The sequence below is a fragment of the Canis lupus genome, chromosome 4 (genome assembly GCF_048164855.1).
Source record: "Canis lupus baileyi chromosome 4, mCanLup2.hap1, whole genome shotgun sequence".
Taxonomy (NCBI): Eukaryota; Metazoa; Chordata; class Mammalia; order Carnivora; family Canidae; genus Canis; species Canis lupus.
This window is the reverse complement of record NC_132841.1, coordinates 35,571,006-35,592,031: the sequence shown is the minus strand read 5'-3', so window position 1 is coordinate 35,592,031 and position 21,026 is coordinate 35,571,006. Positions and strand designations below refer to the sequence as shown.

The 21,026-nt window shown below is 63.6% G+C and overlaps 1 protein-coding gene across 3 annotated transcripts; it reads left to right on the top strand.

Annotated features, from left to right (window-relative positions):
- The first annotated feature begins 4,563 nt into the window (after positions 1-4,563).
- Positions 4,564-19,480, top strand: LOC140632164 (annexin A8). Of its 3 annotated transcripts, XM_072823904.1 has the most exons (13): positions 4,564-4,582; positions 4,699-4,799; positions 8,432-8,522; positions 9,223-9,317; positions 10,688-10,801; positions 11,521-11,611; positions 12,152-12,231; positions 12,607-12,666; positions 13,417-13,510; positions 13,715-13,810; positions 15,385-15,443; positions 16,400-16,522; positions 18,787-19,480. In XM_072823904.1, the coding sequence occupies exons 2-13, from the start codon at positions 4,779-4,781 to the stop codon at positions 18,844-18,846; spliced, it is 984 nt and encodes a 327-aa protein (XP_072680005.1). In that variant the 5' UTR covers positions 4,564-4,582; positions 4,699-4,778; the 3' UTR covers positions 18,847-19,480. The 3 variants fall into 3 exon arrangements, with proteins under 3 accessions (XP_072680005.1, XP_072680006.1, XP_072680004.1); XM_072823905.1 differs by lacking the exon at positions 4,564-4,582 and having other exon boundaries at positions 4,650-4,799; positions 18,962-19,480; XM_072823903.1 differs by lacking the exon at positions 4,564-4,582 and having other exon boundaries at positions 4,651-4,799.
- The last annotated feature ends 1,546 nt before the right edge of the window (positions 19,481-21,026 follow it).

The window sequence follows — 21,026 nt, the reverse complement described above, 5'->3', positions numbered from 1 at the left end:
AGATGGCGCTCACAGCTCACAGTCGGCCACCAGCCCCATTTAAGAACCCGGTTTAAAACCTCAGTCTCAGTAGAGCCACAGAGAGCTCAGGGTCACCACGCAGTTGACTGCATGCCCATCGTGTGTCACTGTCACCCGGCAACGGTGACGCGACTTCGCCCTTTTCTGCAGATATGTCTTGGGAACGTGGAGAAAGAGCAGAGTACTTGGAGGGGAGGGGCCTGCAGTGCCCTGACCCCTCGGCGCACCTCCAAGCCCCAGGCCTCGCGCAGACACGCGTGACCCCCACAAGGCTCCCGTTAGAGGAGTGGACCAGGCTGGGGCCCGCGAGTGCCAGGCCCGCCCATGTCGGGAGCTGCTGCTGCCCCAGCCCAGCCCCCGCCCCAGCACCCGTCTGCCCTGTGCCCCCCAGGACCTCGCGCCAAGGACTGCTGCTGCCCCTGCGCACCCCGGCCCCAGGCTCGGCCCGCCCAGCACTGTGGCCTTCCTGCCCAGGCCAGCTGCCTCCCCGGCCCCAGGCTGTCCCCTCCCTCTCGCCAGCACCCAGCTTACTGACTTATTACTCCCGCCTCTTGGTTTTAATCCCGTGGGGGCCTCTCACCCACAGTCATTCCTTCCAGCCCAGGCCCAGGGCCCAGCACCCATGTCATCTCACTCCTATAGGCTGCACTTCTCTGGCCCCGTTTCTGCATCACACGCTTGAGGGAACCTTCTGACCCCAATGGATGGAGCCAGATGTTTGCCTCTCCTGTGCCTGTCCTGGCCTTCTGGAGGCTCCCGGGGTGGGGGTGGGGTGGGGGACACACATGCCCTGCAGGCTGGCGCCCACACAAGTTCACACCCACCCGCCTCCGCTGAAGCCTCGGTGCCAAGCATGACTTTTAACACAAATTCCAGACAAAACAATAAGAAAAGGCGTTTCCTAATTGCCCCAGATGTAAGAAGAGGAGGAGGAGAAAGAAGAGGAAACTTGACGTTAGGTCAACTCACCACAGCGAGCGGCTTGAACGCCGAGCGCGAGATTTATGAGTCAAGAGTCAGGGCCCGACGAGCTGAAGGCCTCTGTGTGCAGGTGCGCAGAGGACGGGCTCTACTCCCTTCTGTGTCACCGCGGCAGGGGCCATGCTCCCCATCTTCATCCCTGGCCCGAGCGGGACACGGAGAGAGGCCATGTGGCCCAGGCTCCAGTGGGAAGTTAGGGTCCCGGGTCAGCAGTGTGGTGGGCATGGCGGGGAAAATCTGACCTGAGACGCTGCTATTAAAGTCCATCTGGTTCTAACAAACAGAATCCACCAGGTTCCAGCAAAACCAACATAATCCTGTCCCCCTGGGGACACCTCCCCCCTACCCCCCGCCCAGGGTCCTGGGGGCCTCGTGGAAAACATTTCCTGCGAAGATGAGCTCAAAGGGGAAAAAAAATCCTAGGTTTCTACCCAAAGAGAGCCCGCAGATGAGAGAAACAGAGACTCAGAGCCCAGAAAGTAGAGATAATAAAGCAACCTAAAAAGGAAATTAAAATCAGAGTGTGTGAAATGTTCAAGCAAAATTTAAAAAGAAACAAAAACTACAAGGACAAGAACAACTAATTATGAAAATGGCAGAGTTTAAAGATCAAAGTTTTAAAGCAGCATTAAATTAGAAATGTAATGTGACTTGACATAATTGAAGCGGAAAAAAAATGGAGTAATTGGAGAGACGGATCTGCAGATGCTGGTCCTGCCGACCGAGATGGAAACCAGAAGCGGGAAATTAATAAACAAGGAAAGAATGAGAAGCTGCAGCCACCGCAGCTCGTTCCTTCATCCCCAGTGGTCAAAGGCTGCAGCGAAGGCCCTGAACGCCAACCCACAGGGGAACAAAGCCGCGTCTGCTGACCCACCAGGCCTGGGGGCGGGCGGAGCAGGCACCTGGAGGGAAACCCACCCAGTGGTCTGCTAAGAGCGAGAGTCAGCAGACTCTCCAGAAGGTTCTGGAAGGACGGAGGGGGCTGATCAAGGACGGAGAACCAGCCTTCTGGATGGGACAGGCCGAGTCCCTGGGTCTGTGCTCAGCTGGCCAGAGCAGCCCGGTGCCTGCCCCGAGGCCTGGCTGGGGGAGCGTGGCTGCGGCGCTGCTGGCAGCCCCCGCGACCTCCCCTGACCTCGCTCCTGGGGCGCACTGCCCTCCTGCTGACAGGCCAGCAACCCCTCCACCTGCTGTCCTCTACCCTTGCAGTAACCATCACAGCCCTGTGGGCGGGGTGTGGGTTCCCCCCAGCTAACGTTGGCCCCACGCATGTGCCCTAGCTCCCGCTCCCCACCCGCTTTCCCAGAAGCTGGCCTCCCCTCCCTTCTCCCCTGCCTCTTCTCTCCTCCTCCTCCTCCTCCTCCTCCTCTTCCTACTCCCCAGAGCACTCAGCTCGCTCAGCTCAGCACCCCTGCCCTAGAATTGCCCTCCTTGGCCCACCCCACCTTCCAGATGAGGCCCCCTCTGCTCCGGTTGCCCTCACACCCACGCCCTGGCCCCTGGGCGCCCCCCGCTACCTGGCTCCCTCCCACGCCCTCCCATACCCCCCTCAGCTGAGTGTTGGCACAGAAGCTCCCGTCACCCTCTGCCAGGAGCGCACTCTGCGGCTGGCCCCTGGCGCCCCACAGGAAGATCGTAGCCCCCGAGAAATCCAGCTCAGCTGGGCTGGACGCGGGCACCCCCAGAACCGGGCCCGCCTCTGGCAGTCTTGTGGCTGGTGGGGATGGGACACTGTCAGCCTGAGTGCAGGGGGTCGGGCGGCCGGTGCAGCAGAGCAGTCACCACCACCACCACTCCCCACCCCCCGTGCGGCCCTGACCCTCCTGTCGCGCCCAGGCCGGGGCTCACTCCGCTGGGCTCAGGGTGGCTCCAGGCAGCCTCTTCCCGCCTCGCCTGCTGACACCAGGGCCATGGCTAGCCGAGTGACCCAGGGTAGGGGGCGCTCGGACGGGGTGGGGCACATGTCCCCAGGGCTGAGGAAAGGCCCTCAGGAAGGGGAAGTAGTCACAGGGGCACAGCGGGCACAAGTGGGCACAAGCAGGCAGGTGACAGGCTCCAGAGTGGACCTGGGGATGACACAGGATGTCAGATCCCCGGGTACATGGGACCCAATGGATGACCCAGGGACCCTGCAGGAGCAGGTGGGGGCCCCAGGGTGTCCTCTCTGGGATGGGAGGTGCCCAAGTGACTCCCGAGGGCAGCCATGGTTCAGGGCCCCTGATGAGGAGTGAGGGGCACAGAGAGCCCAAGAAGGAGTCCTGGGGGCCACTTGGGGGCACTAACGAGACTCGAAGGGATGGCAAGGGTGCTGGGGGTCCCAGAAAGGCAGCCAGAGGTGGGCTTGGGACAGAAGGTGAGGTCCTGGCTGCGGGAGCTCAGGATGGCCGGGAAGACAGTGCAAGCGCTGTTGGGGCCTGGTCCTGTCGGGGGCCCCCTGGGTCACTGTGCACGGAGCACCCCTCCCTCAGTCGCCCTCGGAGGGCCAGGTGGGTCTGCACCGATCCCTATGGCCAGTCCTGGTCCCCGCGTCCGGCCTGGCTCTCCGGGCTCCTCTCCGGGCCGAGCACGCCGGTCCTCCCCTGGGGTGCCTGCTCCTCCCAGGACCTGCTCCTCCTGGGACCTGCTTCTCCCTGGGGACCTGCTTCTCCCCGGGGCCTGCTCCTCCCCAGGACCTGCTCCCTACACACACACGCTCACCGCAGCGCAGGCACGTGCACCCGGGCTGGACAGCTGAAGCCCTGACCAGCCCCACCTGCGGGGACACCTCATCCTACCCGCGGACGATGGGGATTCTGGGCCCCCAGAGCCGGGGGCAGCCCCCTCCCCAGGCCCGACCGTCCCTGCCGGTGGCATCGTGCAGTGCTGTGCATAGCCACCCTCTGGGTGCCCCCGACCCCCCAGCGTGTGCACCCCCACCCGCACATCAGAGGAGCAGCCTGGAGACGGATCGGAGAGCCGGGTGGAGACTGAGGGTCGGTAGGCCAGGGGCTTGTGCCTCAAGGGACGCAAGTTGCTCTGAAAGGTTCCCTGGCCCTTCCCTCAGGGCAGCAGGGCTCCCAGAGGCCCCGGGGGAGGCTCCGCAGGGCGGGGGCCCAGGGCAGTCCGGCTGAGAGCAGGTAGAGAGAGCAGCCATGGAACATTCTGGTCAGGGGACCCAGGGAGGGCCAGCTCCAGACAGGGAACAATCATCCCCTTCCCTGGGAGCTGGGCCTCCCCTGGGCGGCAGGGTCCCCCCCCCCACCCCGGGCGGCGGGGTTGCAGGAACTGGGGTCAGGAATTGGGGCACGGAGCGTGTGTCCCCCCCGCAGCGCAGGGACTGCACCTGACCCCGGGGTTTGAGGCCGACAAGGACGGTGGGGTGGGGCTCGGGCAGCCGGGCCTGGCGGGAGCTCCCCTGCTGCTGGCGGGCCTGCTGTCCTCCTTCCCTAGGGAGGCCCCGGTGGAGACGGACACGCGGCCAGCGAGCTCTGTGGGCCCCGTGGGTCCCAAGGCTGGGACTGGGTTTTCCTGTCCACAGAACAGCCCAGCCCACGCCCTGGCAGAGGCGGCACATTCCAGGCCCGGGAGGTGCTCGGAGGTGCTGGGAGGTGCCGGGGATGGGTGGGGGGGAGCGGGGTGGGAGGGCAGGGCGGGGCTGGGTGGGGCCGCAGCTGCTCGCCTGCCACCCCCCCCACAAAGTGTTGCCTGGGCCAGTCCTGCGGACTCTGGAGAGAGGGAAAGCCACCCCCAGCTCCGCATCCCTGGGGACACGCGATCCATCGGGAGGCAGCAGGATGGCCTGGTGGAAAGCCTGGGTGAGTGGGGAGCAAGCGGCCGAGGGTGGGGCTCCTGGGGGGGCTGGGGAGGGGTGCGCTCAGTCACCATCGCCCAGCACGGGACACCACGCCAGAAAGAGGAGACAGAGGGGCGGGCGGATGAAGGGAGTGGGGAGCCTGGGGGCTGGGGGCTGGGGGCAGGCTGAAGTGGGGGTGAGGGGCACGGGGATGGGGAGGCTAGGGGGGCCTAGAGAGGGGCTGGGGGGGAGATGGGGAGGCTGGGGGGGCTGGGGGGGCCTGGAGGGGGGCTGGGGGGTCCGGGGGCTGAGGGGGGAGGCTGGGGGGCCTGGAGGGGGGCTGGGGGTAGGGGGGGAGGCTGGAGGGGCCTGGAAGGGAGCTGGGGGGTGGGGGGAGATGGGGAGGCTGCAGGGGGCTGGGGGAGCCTGGTGGGGGGCTGGGGGGGCCAGGGGTTGGGGGGAGGCTGGGGGGGTCGGGAGGGGGGCTGGGAGCCAAGGGCTGGGCCCAGAGGCAGAGCCAGGCAGGCAGGGGTTGTGTTTGAGGCACTCATGCATGTGGGGGGTCTGTGTGCACACCCGTGTGTCAGAGGAGACCCAGGCAGACGGTTCCCCCTCCCCCCCCCCCCCCCCCGCAGAGGGAACAGTAGTGGAGGTGCAGGGGGTGGAGGGGGAGCCCGAGAGAGGCCCCGAGGAGCAGGCAAGCCAGCCCGTCCTAAAGCCTGAGGGGCTTGGGCTTTCCCCTCAGAGCAGCGGGGCCACTGGAGGTCCTTGAGCTGGTGCCAGGACGGAGAGCCCCGCCCTGGGGCTTGGGGGCAGCCCACGGCTCCACGGGGAAGGGGACGAGGGCCTGGGGACGAGGGCCTGGGCGCGAGGGGTCAGCTGGGCCCGTCTGTGCCTCCTTTACAGAGACTGAGTCTGCTCCAGTCCCCGGGAGGCCTCATGTCGGGAAAAGGCCAAGGTGTGGCCGCTCCCCGGCAGTCACAGGCAGAGCTGAGTCACCTTTCCAGGGAAACGCTCCTGTCTGGACAGGCCCGCGCCGGCCCAGGGCCCAGGCCGACCCCCCACTGCTGGTGCTTGGGGCGCCTGGGACCCACAGCCCGCCCCAGACGCTGGGGCTCTGCTTCCGGAGTTGTACCTCTTGTCCCCCAAAGCTCCGGGCTGGGGAGAGGCTGAGGCTTCTCGGGGCAGCGGGTCACAAGGCTCCCCCGGCGCAGCGCCAGCTTCGGGTGAGACAAAGGCCCCACAGTGGTGTCGGTGCCGAGGCGAGGCCCGAGGCCCACGTCGGGGAGGGCGGCGGGAGGAGGCAGCTGGTGAGTCAGGCCGTGAGCAGGAGCCAGCAGCGCCTCTCAGCAGCCGCCCCCCCCCCCAGCGCCCCGCGCCCAGCTCCCGGGCGGTCACGATCACCAACTCCGCTGCCCACCGACTCGGCCGCTGTCAGGGCGTGAGCACGGCGCCCCTGGCGCCTGGAACCGCTGAGCCAGGGCCTGGCACGAAGGAGCGACTCAGGCGGTGGTCGCGGCAGCTCAGGCCACACAAGCAAGGGGACAGTGCGGGGTGCACACAACCGGCAGCCGGGAGACCTCATGGGCTCTTCTGGCTGGAATGCGCACGGGGACCCCTTTCCAACGCTGGCTGAGACATGGGCGCTAAGAATCTAGATGGGAAATTTGTTACCAGACCTTGGAGACTCAAAGGAAGAGTTACAGAGTTTCTCCTCTGTTAGTCAAAAGGAATATCCCTATAGACCCCCCGCCCCCTCGATGGGGCGTGCTTTCAGGATCTCATCAGGGCTTGAAGGATGCATGGATGGTGGGTGGGTGGGTGGGGGTGGATGGATGGGTGGTGGGTGGGTGATGGATGGATAGAAGGATGGACATGGTGATTAAATGAATGAATAAACGGATGGGTGGGTGTGGCCATTGAGTGGGTGCAGAATGGATGACTGGGTGAACGGATGAGTGGACCGGGGGGTGGGTAGCTGGGAAAGTGGGTGAGTGGGTGGGGGGCAAATGGAGCAATGAATAGGGGAGAGGGAGTAGGGAAACAAGCCGGGACTGAGCTCCTTCCCACGGGGTATCTCTGAGGCTCCTTTGACGCCCGTCTCCGTCTCCGCACTCCTCTACCATCCCTCTCTCCATGACACTCACTCGAGGAGGATCCCTTACTTTCACCTTCGAGGTTCTAGGGGCCTGGGGCTAAAGCGCCCTGCGGCCGGCCCGGGTCAGGGGTCCGGATCCGGGCAGGGCCCAGGTGCTTCGGTTAGTTTGTTTCCCAGCTTCCAGGGCGTCCTCCAGTTCCTTCTAATCCTGACGCTCTGTCCCCCATGAGCCTGCGGACTTGCACTGGCCCCAGGACGCCCAGCCGGGGCGCTGGCTCCCTGCTTCTTGTGAGCACCCGCTTCCCGGGAGGAGGCAGCCTCACCTCCTACTTGCCCCTCTTCCCGGCCTGTCTGCTCTCTCTCGAAGCAGCTTGCTCAGCTCCAGAAGCCTGTCCTGACGCGCCCCATGCGCTGTGGTCTGGGGGGGCCGTCCTTCCCCAGAGGAGCCTGGGGGTGGGGGTGGGCAGCGCTTGCCCCCACATGGCACCAACTGGGAGAGGCCGCCGATCCGGAGCCCACACCCCAGGGTGGGGGCAGTGGCAGGGGCAGGGGCACGGGGTTGTGGTTCCGGCCGGTGCCAGCCTAGTGACAGAGGAGCCCCCCGCAGAGGGGACACAGCAGCCCCCGGAGCCCAGAGGGGAGCAGCACCCTGCAGCAGGCCAGGCAGGCTATGGGGTCTCAGGGGACCCTCACTTGGAGGGGCTCCCCTACCAGGCCTGAGTCACCCCAAGAGTGTGTGTGGCCTGCCTAACCCCGCAGAAGCCGCCTCCCTGGATGTTCACCATCCGTGCTCCTTGGTACCCCTGCACCCCCCCAGGGCCCCGCCCTTCTCCTCCCGAGCTCCCACTAACACCCCCCCCCCCCCCCCCCCCCGTGAACCTCCCCCAGCCGCAGGGATCCTAGCTCGACAGATCCAGGAACAGTTCTGGCAAGAGGCTTGATGCAGAAAGCTGTAGGGCCCCCCTGAGGACAGCTAGGTGGCCGGGAGCGCAGTGGTGCTGATTGCTGGGCCTGTCACCCCAATAAACCACTATGGCCCTTCCTCGGGCCCCCCCAGGGCCTCCCCCTGGCTCTTCCCTCCTCCTGACACCAAAGGCCTCAGGAGAGGAGTGGGGGCAGCGCCGCAGGGGCCACAGTGCCAGCCGCCTTGAAGCGTCAGCACACCCCGACCCCCCAGGGCTGGCACGGGGTAAGGGGCTGACAGCTGAGATTCCATCTGTTAGGATGGCCGTGGGCGCGGAGCAGCTCGGCTCTGCCTCACCTTCCTCACGACGCCTGCAGCCACCCTGACGGGACAGGCCTGCCTTGGGCGAGGCAGCTGATGGACACACGGGGCCCCCACCCCAAGCCCCGGCTTCTGCAGCCCTGAAGGAGCCGGAGCACAAGCGGGTGCCGAGGGGACCTTCGTCTGGGGTGCAGAGTCTGGGAGGGCCGCCAGGCAGGGAAGGGGGAGGGCCTCGTGCCCCCCAGCAGGTTCAGGGCAGGTGCAGGGTGGGCTGGTGTTCTGCTCTGCCCGCCGCGTGCCCCCCTCCCAACGAGCCCGGGTTCTTTTGCAGATGGAACAGGAGGGTGTTACAGTGAAGGGCAGCCCCCACTTCAACCCGGAGCCTGACGCGGAGGCCCTGTACACAGCCATGAAGGGCATCGGTGGGTGGTGTCCTCACAGGCCCTCTGGGGGGTCGAGGAGGGGCCGCCCCGGAAGCCTGCAGGCACCCCCAGCCTGCTCCGCGCTGGAGCCGAGGGAGGGAGGCTGGGCCTGCCCAGTCGGGGGAAGGGGCACTGGCTGTCTGTGGGCGCATGCGTCCTGCAAGGGCCTGAGCCTACTGGCCCCCAGACTGGCCTCACAGCTTCCATGCCCCGTGGGCTGGGGGGGGTGGGCAGTTCTGCGGGGTGAACTGGGCCCCGGGGCCTCCTTCGAGGCCAGCAGGCTCGTGCCTGCAGAGGCCAGGGCTGCGTCTTTCCTAGAGGAACCCTCGTGGCCTCCACTTCTGGGAGGGCTCAGCTCTCACCTCCACTTTGGGAGAAAGCAGGTGCTCCGGAACGGGCAGCTTGAACCTGCTGCTGGGCCCTGGGTCCCACTTGCTCCCGAAGCAGAGGAGTGTGCAGGGAGGGGGTCTTGCCCCGGGGGATGTCCCGGGCAGCCCGGAAGGATGGCCGCAGGGTCCTTGATTCCACCCCTGCCTCCCCAGCCCCCAACATGCGGCCAGGAGGGGAGGGGAAAGGAGGGGAGGGGAGGGTGGAGGAGCCTGTGCCTGTGTGTCTTCACCCCACGAGAGCCGTCAGGTTCTGGAGCTGGGAGTGTGTGGGGCTGCCCTCCCCTGCGCAGCTCATGCCCGGCGCCCCGCAGGGACCAACGAGCAGGCCATCATTGATGTGCTCACCAGGAGGAGCAACGCGCAGAGGCAGCAAATCGCCAGGTCCTTCAAGGCCCAGTTTGGCAAGGTAGGGGAGGAGGGATGGGGGGGGGGCGCGGAGGCGCGGCTGCAGCGAGGAGCCTCGCCTAGAGCACGGCCTCTGGGGGGCTGGGGGGCACCCAGCGCTATACACGCTAGTTGTTTATCTGAGGTCGGAAATTCACCAGCCGCCTGCGCTCTATCTGCTTAAGGTACTTGTGGGTCCCCCACCCTCTCCCCGCTCCCCCAGCTCCCTCCTCCCTGCTCTGCCCCTGCTCCCCTCTCGGCCCCCTCCCCCCTCCTCCAGCTCCTGCCCCCCCCTTTGCCCCCTCTCCCCTCCCCCTTCCCCCCCCTTCCATCCTGGCTGCCCTAGCTCCCCGCACCCAAGGCTCCCCACACCCGGGGCTCCCTGCTCCCTGCCCCCTCTTCCGCTCCACCCCCACCCCATCTCTCACCAGCCTCCATAGCCCCATCCTTGAGCTACGTTGCCCCCTCTCTGTGCTTTGCTCACTCTGCTCCCAGAGCCTGAAAGGCCTTCTCGTTCCCATGGTTCCCTGTTCCCGGGGCAGAGGTGCGGCCAGGCTCCCCTCTGTCCTGCGGCTGGACCCCCTCTGCACCCCCTGTCTGCTCGCTGGTCCTCGAGGCAGCTCCAGAGGCAGGGAGCACAGCCACTGGATCCCTTTTCTCTCTCCCCTCCCTCCACCCCCAGGATAGAGCCAGGCATCGAGGGTCCTACCTAAGCACAGGTGCAGGGGCACCCAGAGGTCCTTGGTTTGGGGATTTAATGCCGGAAGGTGACCAACGAAGCCCAATCTTCAGGAGGCACCACACGCACTATTGTTTTTTAGTAATTTCTTTCTCTTAACCTTCCCAACTGTGCATTATTCTCTTTATTTGGCGTTAGGGAAAACCGATGTTCTAAGGTAAGTGCCACAATCCCAGACCTGTGAGCAGCAAGGTGGGGATTTAAATCCAAATCTGACGAGGCCCTTGGTCCCCGGCTCCACTGTGCAGATCAGCAGGGCATGGCCTTGGGCTTCTTGGTGAGACGCTGCCCCTGGAAGGAGGCCCAGGTGACACAGGCCCGCCTTCGTTCCTGCACATGCTGGGTGCCTGTGGCCACCTTGGGACTTGACGGCGAGCAACCATAAAGGTGCACGTGGGGCTATAATGTGCCCAGCGCTGCCCCGAGAGCTCAGGGGGCCCGTGTCTCCTCCAGCCCCCTGAGCAGTGTATAGGGCAGGAGTGGCACCGTCCCTGCATGGCAGGTGAGGGTCCTGGTGCTCAGAGAGCCTGAGTTCCTGGCCTGAGAAATGACAGCCGCGGCCCGCGGGGGAGCCCACAGAGTCCACCAGAGCCCCCGGGACCTGCCACCACTCGGGTGCACCTGCACCTTACCTTTCCTTCTTCCTGCGTTAGGACCTCACCGAGACCTTGCAGTCGGAGCTGAGCGGCAAGTTCGAGAGGCTCATGGTGGCGCTCATGTACCCGCCCTACAGATACGAGGCCAAGGAGCTGCATGAGGCCATGAAGGTAACTAAGGGGGGAGGGGGCGCAGAAGCCCTGTGGCCCTGTGGAGTCGCTGCTGGGGATGCCTTCCCTACGGGGGCCTGGCCCTGGGACCCCCGAGCCCCCTTGAGCTACCTTTTGGGATGGCCAAGCCCCGTGAGCCCGCAGCCTGCTGCCCAGACTGCCACTGGACCCAGACTGGTGGGCGTCTGCCATCCCGTGGCCACCATGGAGTCAGGTCAGCACTTCTCAGGACAGCGCCAGAGCAGGGGTGCGGGACGTGGGACGTGGGACGTCTGTGTGTGTGTGGGGGTCCTCGGATCGCCCACAACCCCCACCGCTCCTTTAGCACCCGAAGATAAAGAGGGAGGCAGGGCCGGGGCCCCGCCATCGTCTCCACTGAGAGGACACTTGCTGGGTGCACTGGGCACGTCACACCTGTTACCTCCCATCGTCCTGTGGGGGGGCCGGCTCTTCATCCCAGGATGATGAGGATGCTTGGGCTCAGCAGGGGAGCGTGACCCGGTGACCCGCGGGAGACCACCAGCACAGGGCAGGGCCGAGACACAGCTCCCGTCACCCGCCCTCAGGATCTGCCCCTGGAGACAGGCGTGTGGCTTCCGCAGAGGCCCCACGGGAGGGCCAGGGGCGCAGCGCCCACCAACCCTCCTCCCGAGGCCCTTCCTTGGACGCAGCGGGCGAGCGCAGGTGGAGCTCTCCCGCACACCCGGGTTTATCCACAGGGCTTGGGCACCAAAGAGGGGGTCATCATTGAAATCCTGGCTTCTCGGACCAAGAATCACCTGCGGGAGATAATGAAGGCGTATGAGGCAGGTACGGGAGGGCTGGGCCTCGGCTGGGAGCGGCCCGGTAGGCGGCGAGGGGCGAGCCGTGCGCTAGGCCTCCCCGGGAAGGCTCTTCTGCACATGGGCGCTGCGTACCTGCTGGGTGTCCTGTCCTGTGACGGATGCTCTCGTAGCTCCTTAGGCCCACAGGCGCGGCTGGCCCCGGGAACCGAACAGGGAGGCCCTGCTGCAAGGGGCGAAGGGGGCCCACAGGCCTGCAATCGTGGCGCCCCCGGGAGGCGAGGCAGGCAGAGGCCAGCCTGTCCCCCCCAAGTGGAGCAGAGCCCGTAGGCAGCCCCCAAGGAGGTGCCCGGGCAGACCTATCCCTGTGCTCCGAGCTCGGCCACGTGTGGTGCAGCGTCCTCGTTCTGAGTGACCACCAGGTGCTGGAGCTGCCGCTTCAGGCTCGGCGCAGGGTGTCCTTGCCCCGGGACTCGTCCTTACCAGGAGGCCTCCGTGGAGAGAAGCGCGGGAGACGGGGCCGGGGGAGGACCGAGCGTCTGTGCCTCAGGCTCCCATCTCCCCTCAGACTACGGGTCCAGCCTGGAAGAAGACATCCAGGCCGACACCAGCGGCTACCTGGAGAGGATCCTGGTGTGCCTGCTGCAGGTAGCACTGCTCTGCCTCCTGGGAGCCCCCGCCTGGCCCACCCCAGCAGCTGGGCTTGGGAGGGGGGAGTCAGGGCCTGGCTTCTCGGACACCTTAGTGTGACTGGGGCCTCACACCCCTGCCCGGCACGGCCTCGCGGGATGGCCCAGGACGGGGAGGAGGCACTGGGGGCAGCAGGCCCCTACTGCCTGCCCCAGGCGGCGCATGCGGTTACCCGCGCTCCTGCGTCCCCAGCTCCCGGAGGCTCACTAGTGTCACCTCTGGGTGAGGAATCCGGCCTGGAAAAGGGTACCCGGCCTGCGAAGTCCCCACGGCCCAAGGGCGCTGCAGCCCCGCTACCCTCCTGCCCGTCGCAGCCACCGCTTCTGTTTCTAGGGCAGCAGGGATGATGTGAGTGGTTTCGTGGACCCGGGACAGGCCGTCCAAGATGCACAGGTGAGGCCAGTCACCGCGCCCGCAGCTTCCGCCCTGTGGGCCGCCTGCCCCACCCCTGCATCCTGACCCCGGGGGCTGATGCTCGAGGCTTCCATGCGACACTAGGCCAGGCTGGGACCCGCTCAGCTCTCTGGACACCTGTGCCCGCGGCGTTCCAGAAGGAAGGGGCGGCTGTTGGGCAGACCTAGAAATGGGGAGGAGGGCAACTGGGGGAGGGTCCACCGAAGCTCAGGAACAGCCATGGACGGGGATGTGGGGCCTCTGAGGACCAGAGGGGAGCGTTCTGGTCGGTGCCTAGAGATGCTCAGGGGCAGGGCGGGTCCGGAGCGGCGGGGCGGGGCCTCGGGAGGCGGGGCCTCAGCAGAGGCGGGGCCTCGGGCGGGGCGGGGCGGGGCCCCAGGCAAGGAGGGGCCTCAGCAGAGGCGGGGCGGGGCCCCAGGCGGGGCGGGGTCTCAGGGGGTGGGGCAGCACCCTAGGGGCGGGGCCTCAGGGGAGGTGGGGGCGGTACCCAGGGGCGGGGGCTCGGGTGGGCGGGGCCTCGGGAGGCGGGCCCAGGGAGGCCGGGCCCCAGGCAGGGCAGGACCCCAAGGGAGGGGGCCCAGCAGCTTCTGGGCAGACTTCCAGAAGGGATTCTAACTTCTCAGGGGCAGCAAGCCAGGAGGGCAAGCCAGGAGGGCCGGGTGGGTGGATGGGCGCTGACCCCAGCCCCGTGCCCTCTCTCGTGGCCCCTTGCGGTGGCCGCAATGCCAGGATCTGTACGCAGCGGGCGAGAAGATTCACGGCACGGACGAGATGAAATTCATCACCATCCTGTGCACGCGCAGCGCCACCCACCTGCTGAGAGGTACTGGGGAGGGGGGAGGCCCGTCAGGCTCCAGCAGGGTCGGCGGCAGGGGCCGGGAAGCGGGGGACACCGCCAGGGAGCCTGGACCCTGTCCCTGAGAACCGGGCGGAGGTCGCGGGTGGCACGGGGATGTGCAGTCTCCGTCTGCGGTGCTGGGTGGCACGGAGATCTGAAGGTCGCCTAAGAGGAGGCGTCTCCCCACAGTGTTTGAGGAATACGAGCGCATCGCCGGCAAGAGCATTGAGGACAGCATCAAGAGTGAGACCCATGGCTCCCTGGAGGAGGCCATGCTCACAGTGGGTAAGAGACGGCTGGGTGCTCAGACACCTGGTGTCCACAGCCACGGGGCTCCGCTCTGGCCCAGGGCACAGTAGCAAGGGGGTCCCCATGTCCACCTTCAAGGGGCCCCGTGCCTCCAGGCCACACGCATGTGCCCCTGGGCCCAGGACATGGGAACTGCTCCACCCTGCTGTCTCCAGGGTGCCATGTCCTGCCCCCATAACCCCTGTGCGGTGTGTGTGCCAGCGTGAGTGTGAGCGTGATCCAAGTGAGCATTGGTGTGTATGTGAGGGCATGTGCACACTGGCAGGATCGTGCCTGGCCCCCGGCCTGCACACACCCTCAGCAACCACACAGGGAACGTCTTGGTTGTGATGTTAAGCCTTAAACAAAGTCACTCATCCAGACCTTAGCAGGGGCCCTAGTCACTGCCTTGGTTGCCCTTTGAAGGGATGATGATGTCTAGTTGCAGTCCAGACTCCACGCCTGATGATCTGACGCTGGGGTCGCTGGGCACCTTCCCTCAAGCCTGACGTCAAGTGTACTTAGACCAGGGTGCAGAGCTGAGGTCACAGGGAGAGGTGTCCATGCACAGCCGAGGCCCAGGGGCAGAGGGGCTTTTCCTCTGCTCCCTCCCATCATGGAGCCACGGCTAGGGCACCAGGACGAGGGCACGCACCCCCACGCCAGGCTGGCCCCACTCAGGGTCGGTCAGGGGAGCTCCACACATGTGTGGGTGCACTGCGACCTCAACAGTTCCCGGCGGCTTTGCTGCGATGAAAACTAGTCCGGGCTGGGGCGTCTCAGCGTGGACCCTGCCCCAGCGCGAGTCAGCCCCTGCGTGGGGTCTGGACGACCTCCTGGATAAACCTTCAGGCAGGGAAGAGCAAAGGGGCGCGGTGGCCCCACACGAGGCGCTTGCTCCTCAGTTGTCCTTGAGGACGCCCACCGCTCAGTCCCGGGCCAGGGCGGAGCAAGGCAGGCAGGTCAGGGAGTGGGTCACAGCCTTCAGCGGAGAGCTGAACAAGGGCAAGGCCCATGCCCTCTCCGCTGCCCTGAGTAAAGCGCCAAGCTCCCAGACCCAGGTGCCGAGTCTGAAGCAGCACCCACGAAAGCAAACACGGGCCGGCTCCCTGGGCCAGACGTGCCGGTGCCCCGGTGCTCCAGGGCTGGGCTCTGCCGCCACGTGGAAATTCAGACGGAGGAGCCTTACTGACACGTGACATGCAGAGGGCACCTGAGGCCTGTGGGCACCAGTCCCGGCTCCTCTGTGGAGCTGAAGGCCAGATTCTGGGCAGAGCTGGCTCTGCAGCGTCGGGGCCCAGGGGCTGCCCTGGACAGAGCCGGGCCAGGTGGGCCAGCCCCGTAGACCCCGTGCGTTCTTGGCTCACCCTCGGCCTACGCCCAGGGCCCCTGGCTTCCTGGCCTGCCCTCCCTAAGCGGGGCAGAGCCTCTCGAAGCCAGGCAGCACATACGCAACTAGGCCAGGAACCGCATGATGCTCCCCCCCAAGATCCGAGGCAAGGCGTAAATCAGTAAACACGTACACGTGCCACCGCAACCCGTAGCACTGACAGAGCTTTCCTGTTTGCCAGTGAAGTGCACACGGAACCTCCACAGCTACTTCGCCGAGCGGCTCTACTATGCCCTGAAGGTAACGGTTCTGTCCTTTGTGCCCCCCGTTCTCCTCCCCTCTCGGTTCTGATGTCAAAGCCGGGGCAGTCAGAGCCACCACTGTGACTTGCGTGTCTCCTCTCACTCCAGCCCCTTGCTGGGCCGAACGCTCTATCGGCAGAGGGTAAACCGAGTCCAGGGAAGGGAAGCCACGGGTGAATTTGAGCAAGTGTTTTCACAGGTGTGCAGTGCACTGACCTCTCCTAACAACCCTGTGAAGCCTGTGTCATGACCGCCATCCCACGGATGGCGGAGCTAAGGCTTGTGATCCAGGTCACGCAGCTGGCACCTGGTGGAGCCTCGGTTTGAACCCAGGCCAGTCCTGCTTCCTTTTCATGCCACCATGTGACACCCTTAGGCGAGCCCAGGTCGACACGGCCAGGACATCAGGGCACCCTTTGCACGGGTGTGCAGAGGGAGGCTGCCACACGCGGCCCTCCTCCTCCGTGCACGCCGGGAGCGCCGGCCCGGGCTTGCCTGTGGCCCAAGAGGCAGTGCTGGGCATCCCAGCCCGTCGGGCCCGCGGCTTGGCCATGGAAGCAGATGACGATGAAGGCGGGAAGGTGTTGCTGGGGAATTGGCCGCTTAAGCTGAATTTCACGATGTTGCTGCTCTAGGGAGAAGTCTTCCTCCTGGAGCAGGGAGCATCCTGCGTCTCGAATCCCATGTGCAAGCACCACACACACACACACACACACACACTGCCCTTGGGGCCTTTGGCTCCCAGTACGGGCAGACATGTGGGCTGGAGGGAGAAGAAATGAAGGGAATCCCCGAGTCACGGAAGCAGCCTTCTCAGTGCTTCCCCCGAAGTAGAGGCCCGTTCCCGTATCCCCGGCCCCAAGGAAGGGCCTGCCCCAGAGCACAGACCTGTGTGTCGGCAGGGACTGGACCGGAGAGGCCAGCAGTGACTGTTGACTGCTGCCTCTTATCCAGGGAGCAGGGACGCGCGATGGGACCCTGATAAGAAACATCGTTTCGAGGAGTGAGATTGACTTAAATCTCATCAAGTGTCAGTTCACGAAGATGTACGGCAAGACCCTCGGCAGCATGATTGAGGTGAGCCGCGAGGTCCCGATTCTACCTCCGGGGTGACCCGGGGGCTGGGCCACAGCCCACATCACCTGTGTCCATCCCTTCCCAGTAGGGGTCTCACTCTGCATTCGTTGTCATGCAGCGTGTGGGGACAGGCAAGGGGGTCGGTACGGTGAGGGGGAGGCGAGGGGCCAGGGCAGGCACAAGGCCAGACCACAGAGGCCTGGGCGCTTCACACCTACGGTTGGCTTTGCCCTGGACTCCCGGGCGCCCCTTTGAAAAGAACACGCCGAGCCCTAGCAAAGGAAACCACATCTGGACTCCAGCAACAGGGAGTCGTTTGGGAGGAATCAGGCAGGCACCCTCGCATCCAGGCTTCGGTAGTCGGAGCAGCACAATTTTAAGATGAGTCAGATGAAATAGTTTTTCTAGTCATTAATGCAAATGCATTAATTAATTGACTATTTCATTAAGGGAAGTCACACCTGGAGGTATGTCCCAAGTCTTCCCTGGCTGCTAAGTCAGATCCCTAAGCTATTCTAGAAATGTCTGTTGTCAACCGTATTTCCAAGAAACACGCAGCTCACACTATGTTTAAAGAAAAAAAGGCATTTCTACTTTTCTTTTTTTTTTAAGCATTTCTACTTTAATATGGTTCAGAATGGAGCCGCGGTAGGTGGGGGTAAAGGCTGATGGAATTATTCTTTGTTTCGTTTTTGGCTTCCCAGCCAGTCTTGCCAAAAGACAGGAGGGCTCCCCGCAAACCAGCCCGGGCTACTGATGGCTCCCCAACACCCAGGCCCACCGAGGGTTAGGAATCTTTTTCAACCATACACGGCTTCTGGGGCCTCGGGGAGCTTCCTCTACCTTCTCAGCATCAGTTAGAAGGAGTCGCAGTCAGACGTCAGAGGAACAGCCACACTGAGCAAAAATGGTGACTTTGACCCATCCAGGGTGTAGACTTCATGACAGGGAGAGACTTAGGAGGCTAATTGGCGCATGAGCAATAATCAATCACAGAATCCCCTGTCTACACATACAAGAAGCCCACCTCCTTCAGGCCTTGCCTGCATTTAGTTGGAATTGTGGCAAAGGTGGCCAAGTGCTTTCTTTGCGTACAGACCACTCTCTGTAGATGTCATCAGAGAAAAAAAAAATGATTTCCAACAGCGATACCTGCATTAAAAACTGCATAGAAATTAATAGGAAAATTGATTAAAAACCTCACTTATAACGTTATAGGCATGCATTTTAAAAGATAGACAAACTGGTTTTCAAAAAAGTACAAAAACAAAACTAATGTATTACAGAAATTGTTCTGTCAATAGAAAAAAAAAAAGGGAAGGAAAGGAAGGAAGGAAAGAATTTGAAATGTGGTTAAAAATCTACCAGGAAACTTCAGGCCCAAAGGATTGTACCAGCAAATTTGAGTGAAAGTTAAGGATCCGTTGATTCCCATGAGTGGGAAGTGCCCTGGCACGTAGGACGTAGGACGTGGACCCGGCCCAGGCCCTGCTGACCGAGCGCCCCGGCGGCCGCGGTGCCCCCCGCTGCCCTCCTCCTCGCACACAGGGAGCTCCCCCACCCCGTGCTGCGCTGACCCCGGCCCCGCACTCTCAGGGCCTGCCTCACAGCTCGGGCGCCGGGTGGCCTGGAGACGTGGGGTCCCGCTGTGGGCCGTGCCGGGTCAGGCGCACCCGGACACGGGTGCCGTGTGGCCTCCATGTGAGCCGCGCAGGCGAGCCCGTGCCTCCCTGCCTGCACCTCAGCACGTCTCAGGAGGCTCCCAGCCGCAGCAGCACCGGCATTTGATAGATGAGGCGGAGTCTGGGGTGGTGACAGGAGACTTGTCGCAGCTGCAGGGGCAGTGAGCGACAGCTGCGGTCTGGGTGTGCGTGCACCCGGACCCAGGCTCCGCACTGGGCGCCTTGCCTCCTGCCTCGGTTCCCTGATCTGTGACGGTCACTGTTGAGTAAAGGGGCGGCCGGGCAGGCGCGGGGCCTGAACGGACCCTGGGGAGGCCCGTGCAGCCGGTGGAACCAGGGGCCACCAAGATGCCTTCCCGGCCCCAGAGCAGGACGGTGTCTGTGAGTCATTTCCTACGTTGAGCTCCCCTGTCGTTAGGAGGAGAGTCAGAGACACAGGCGAATGTCCTGCAGTGACACAGGGTGGGCCTGCGTCCCGGGAAGCAGGGGGTGCTCGGCCTCACTCTCCAGGGAGCACGAACGAGTCCTAGCAAGAACCTCAGCTGACAAATACCCCCGTGACCCTCTTGTCCCCGTCCCCAGGGAGACACCAGCGGTGACTACAGGAACGCCCTGCTGAACCTGGTGGGCAGCAGTGCCTGAGGGCTCAGTGTGGAGCCCGGGGCCCTTCAGCCCACCCTTGGCCCCAGGGGCAGGGGCTTGGGGCGCCCAGCTAGCCTTTCACTCCTCTATCTCCCCGCTTCTGAGGCGGCTCCAGGTGTGAGCACGGTGCTGGCCTCCCCCCCACACCCCCCAGCTTGGCCGCTGCAGGGCCACTGGGCCCGGGTTTCGCAGCTGCAGAGCCCCACCCCATCGACTAAATCAGGATCTGCAGAGAAAAGCCCGGAGAATGAGGCATCTCCACGCGCACCTTCGCTGAGAAGCGTCCCGGAAAGGCCGGCCAGAGGCTGCAAGAGCCGCGGCCTTCAGAGCACACACGTGCGCACACGTGCGCAGCCGACGCACGGGCCCTCGGGCCACTGGGAGGCCACCAACATTCGTGCGCCAAAACCTGAGGCTGGAGGCAGGATGTACATTCTCCCCGTGTCTCACCTGCAGAGGAAAGCTGCGAACCCGTGTCCCGCCGAGGGCACGTCCCCCACCCAGGCTGTGCTGGCCCTGCAGGTGCCCTGCCCCTCCCTCCCCTTCACCAGCCTGCAGCTTCTCTTATTCCGACCCAGTGCCTGACACACAGATGCCTGTGTGGTGCTTTCCAGAATAAAGGTTGTGTATTCGACTCTAAGTGCCTCAGGGATTTTAGCAGTGACCAGGGAAGGACCAAATTGATCAATGTTCATAAAAGAAATCAATGATAAGATTTTGGGGGATGAATCAACCTCGAGTGCATGGGTGGGCATTTCCCAACAAGGACACACTGAGCTCAGAGCCTGCGGTCGCCCTAGGGATGACTCAAGTAAGGATACTTCCTGCCGCTAAATTAGGATCTCTCAGAGGCAGGGATCTTGGGCTCCTCTTCCAGCCTGTGGCTCACCTAGCTCTCAAGGGGAGCAGCTTGGGGGAGCCGGCTGCCCTCAGCTGGTCCAGATGTGGGGTCTCCCGGCCCTAAACTAACCCTAACCCTAACCCCAAACCTAACCCCAAACCTAACCCGAACCCTAAAGCTACCACAAACCTTAACCACTAACCCCTAACCCCTAACCTTAACCCTAAACCTACCCCTAACCTAACCCTAACCCTAACCCTGAACCTAATCCTAACCCCTAAATCCTATCCCTAACCTTAACTCTAAACCTAGCCCTAACCCTAACCCTAATACCAACCCCAACCCTAACCCAAACCCTAACCCCTAACTCTAACCTCAAAATTAACCCTAAAACGAATCCCTAACCCTAACCCAAACCTTAATCTTTTTTAAAAATTATTTTATTTATTTATTCATGAGAGACACACACAAAGAGGCAGAAACACAGGCAGAGGGAGAAGCAGGCTCCATGCAGGGAGCCTGATGTGGGACCCAACCCAGGACTCCAGGATCATGCCCTGAGCAGAAGGCCCCGCTAAACCACCTAGCCATCCAGAGATCCCCCCGTAAACTTAATCCTAACCCTAACGCCTAATCCTAACCCCAACCTCAACCACAACCATAACCATAATCCTAAACATAACCTAATCCCTAACAGGCCAGCATAGCTAACCCTAACCCTAACCTAACTATAACATTAACCCAGAGCCTAACCCTTAGCCCATCCCCAAGCCTAACCCTACACTAAACCCTAACCCTAGCCCTAACCTAACCCTAACCTAACCCTAATCTTAAACCTAAATGCTATCCCTAACCTTAACCCTAACCCTAAACCCTACCCTTAACCCTAACCACAACCACAACCCTACCCTAACCCTAACCTAGCCCTAACCCTAACCTTAACCCTAAATGCTATCCCTAACCTTAACCAACCCTAAACCCTAACCCTAGCCCAAAGACCATCCTTAACAATAAGCCCTAACCCCTAACCCTAACCGTAACCGTAACCCTACCCTTAACCTTAACCCTAAACCCTATCCCTAACCTTAACCCTAACCCCAACCCCAACCCCAACCCTAACCCTAAGCAGCCTCCAGGGGAGGACACACGGTCCCCAGCCACCCGTGGGAAGAGGGTCAACAATTTGGGGCCGTTAGATCATCAACGAGCAGGGCAGCTAGTGGGTGTGAAGTCCTGACCCCATGAGGGCAGCGGCAGGAGTGGCTGAAGTGGGGCCCCCAGGGGCCCTGCAGGCCACACGACGACCCTTGTGGCCCTGGACAGGCCTTGGGGTCGTCCT

Coding starts and splice junctions, on each gene's coding strand:
- LOC140632164 (XM_072823904.1), top strand. CDS start 4,779: ATGGCCTGGTGGAAAGCCTGG. Junction 9,318..10,687: donor TCAAGGCCCAGTTTGGCAAG/GTAGGGGAGGAG, acceptor TTCCTGCGTTAG/GACCTCACCGAGACCTTGCA. Junction 12,232..12,606: donor TCCTGGTGTGCCTGCTGCAG/GTAGCACTGCTC, acceptor TTCTGTTTCTAG/GGCAGCAGGGATGATGTGAG.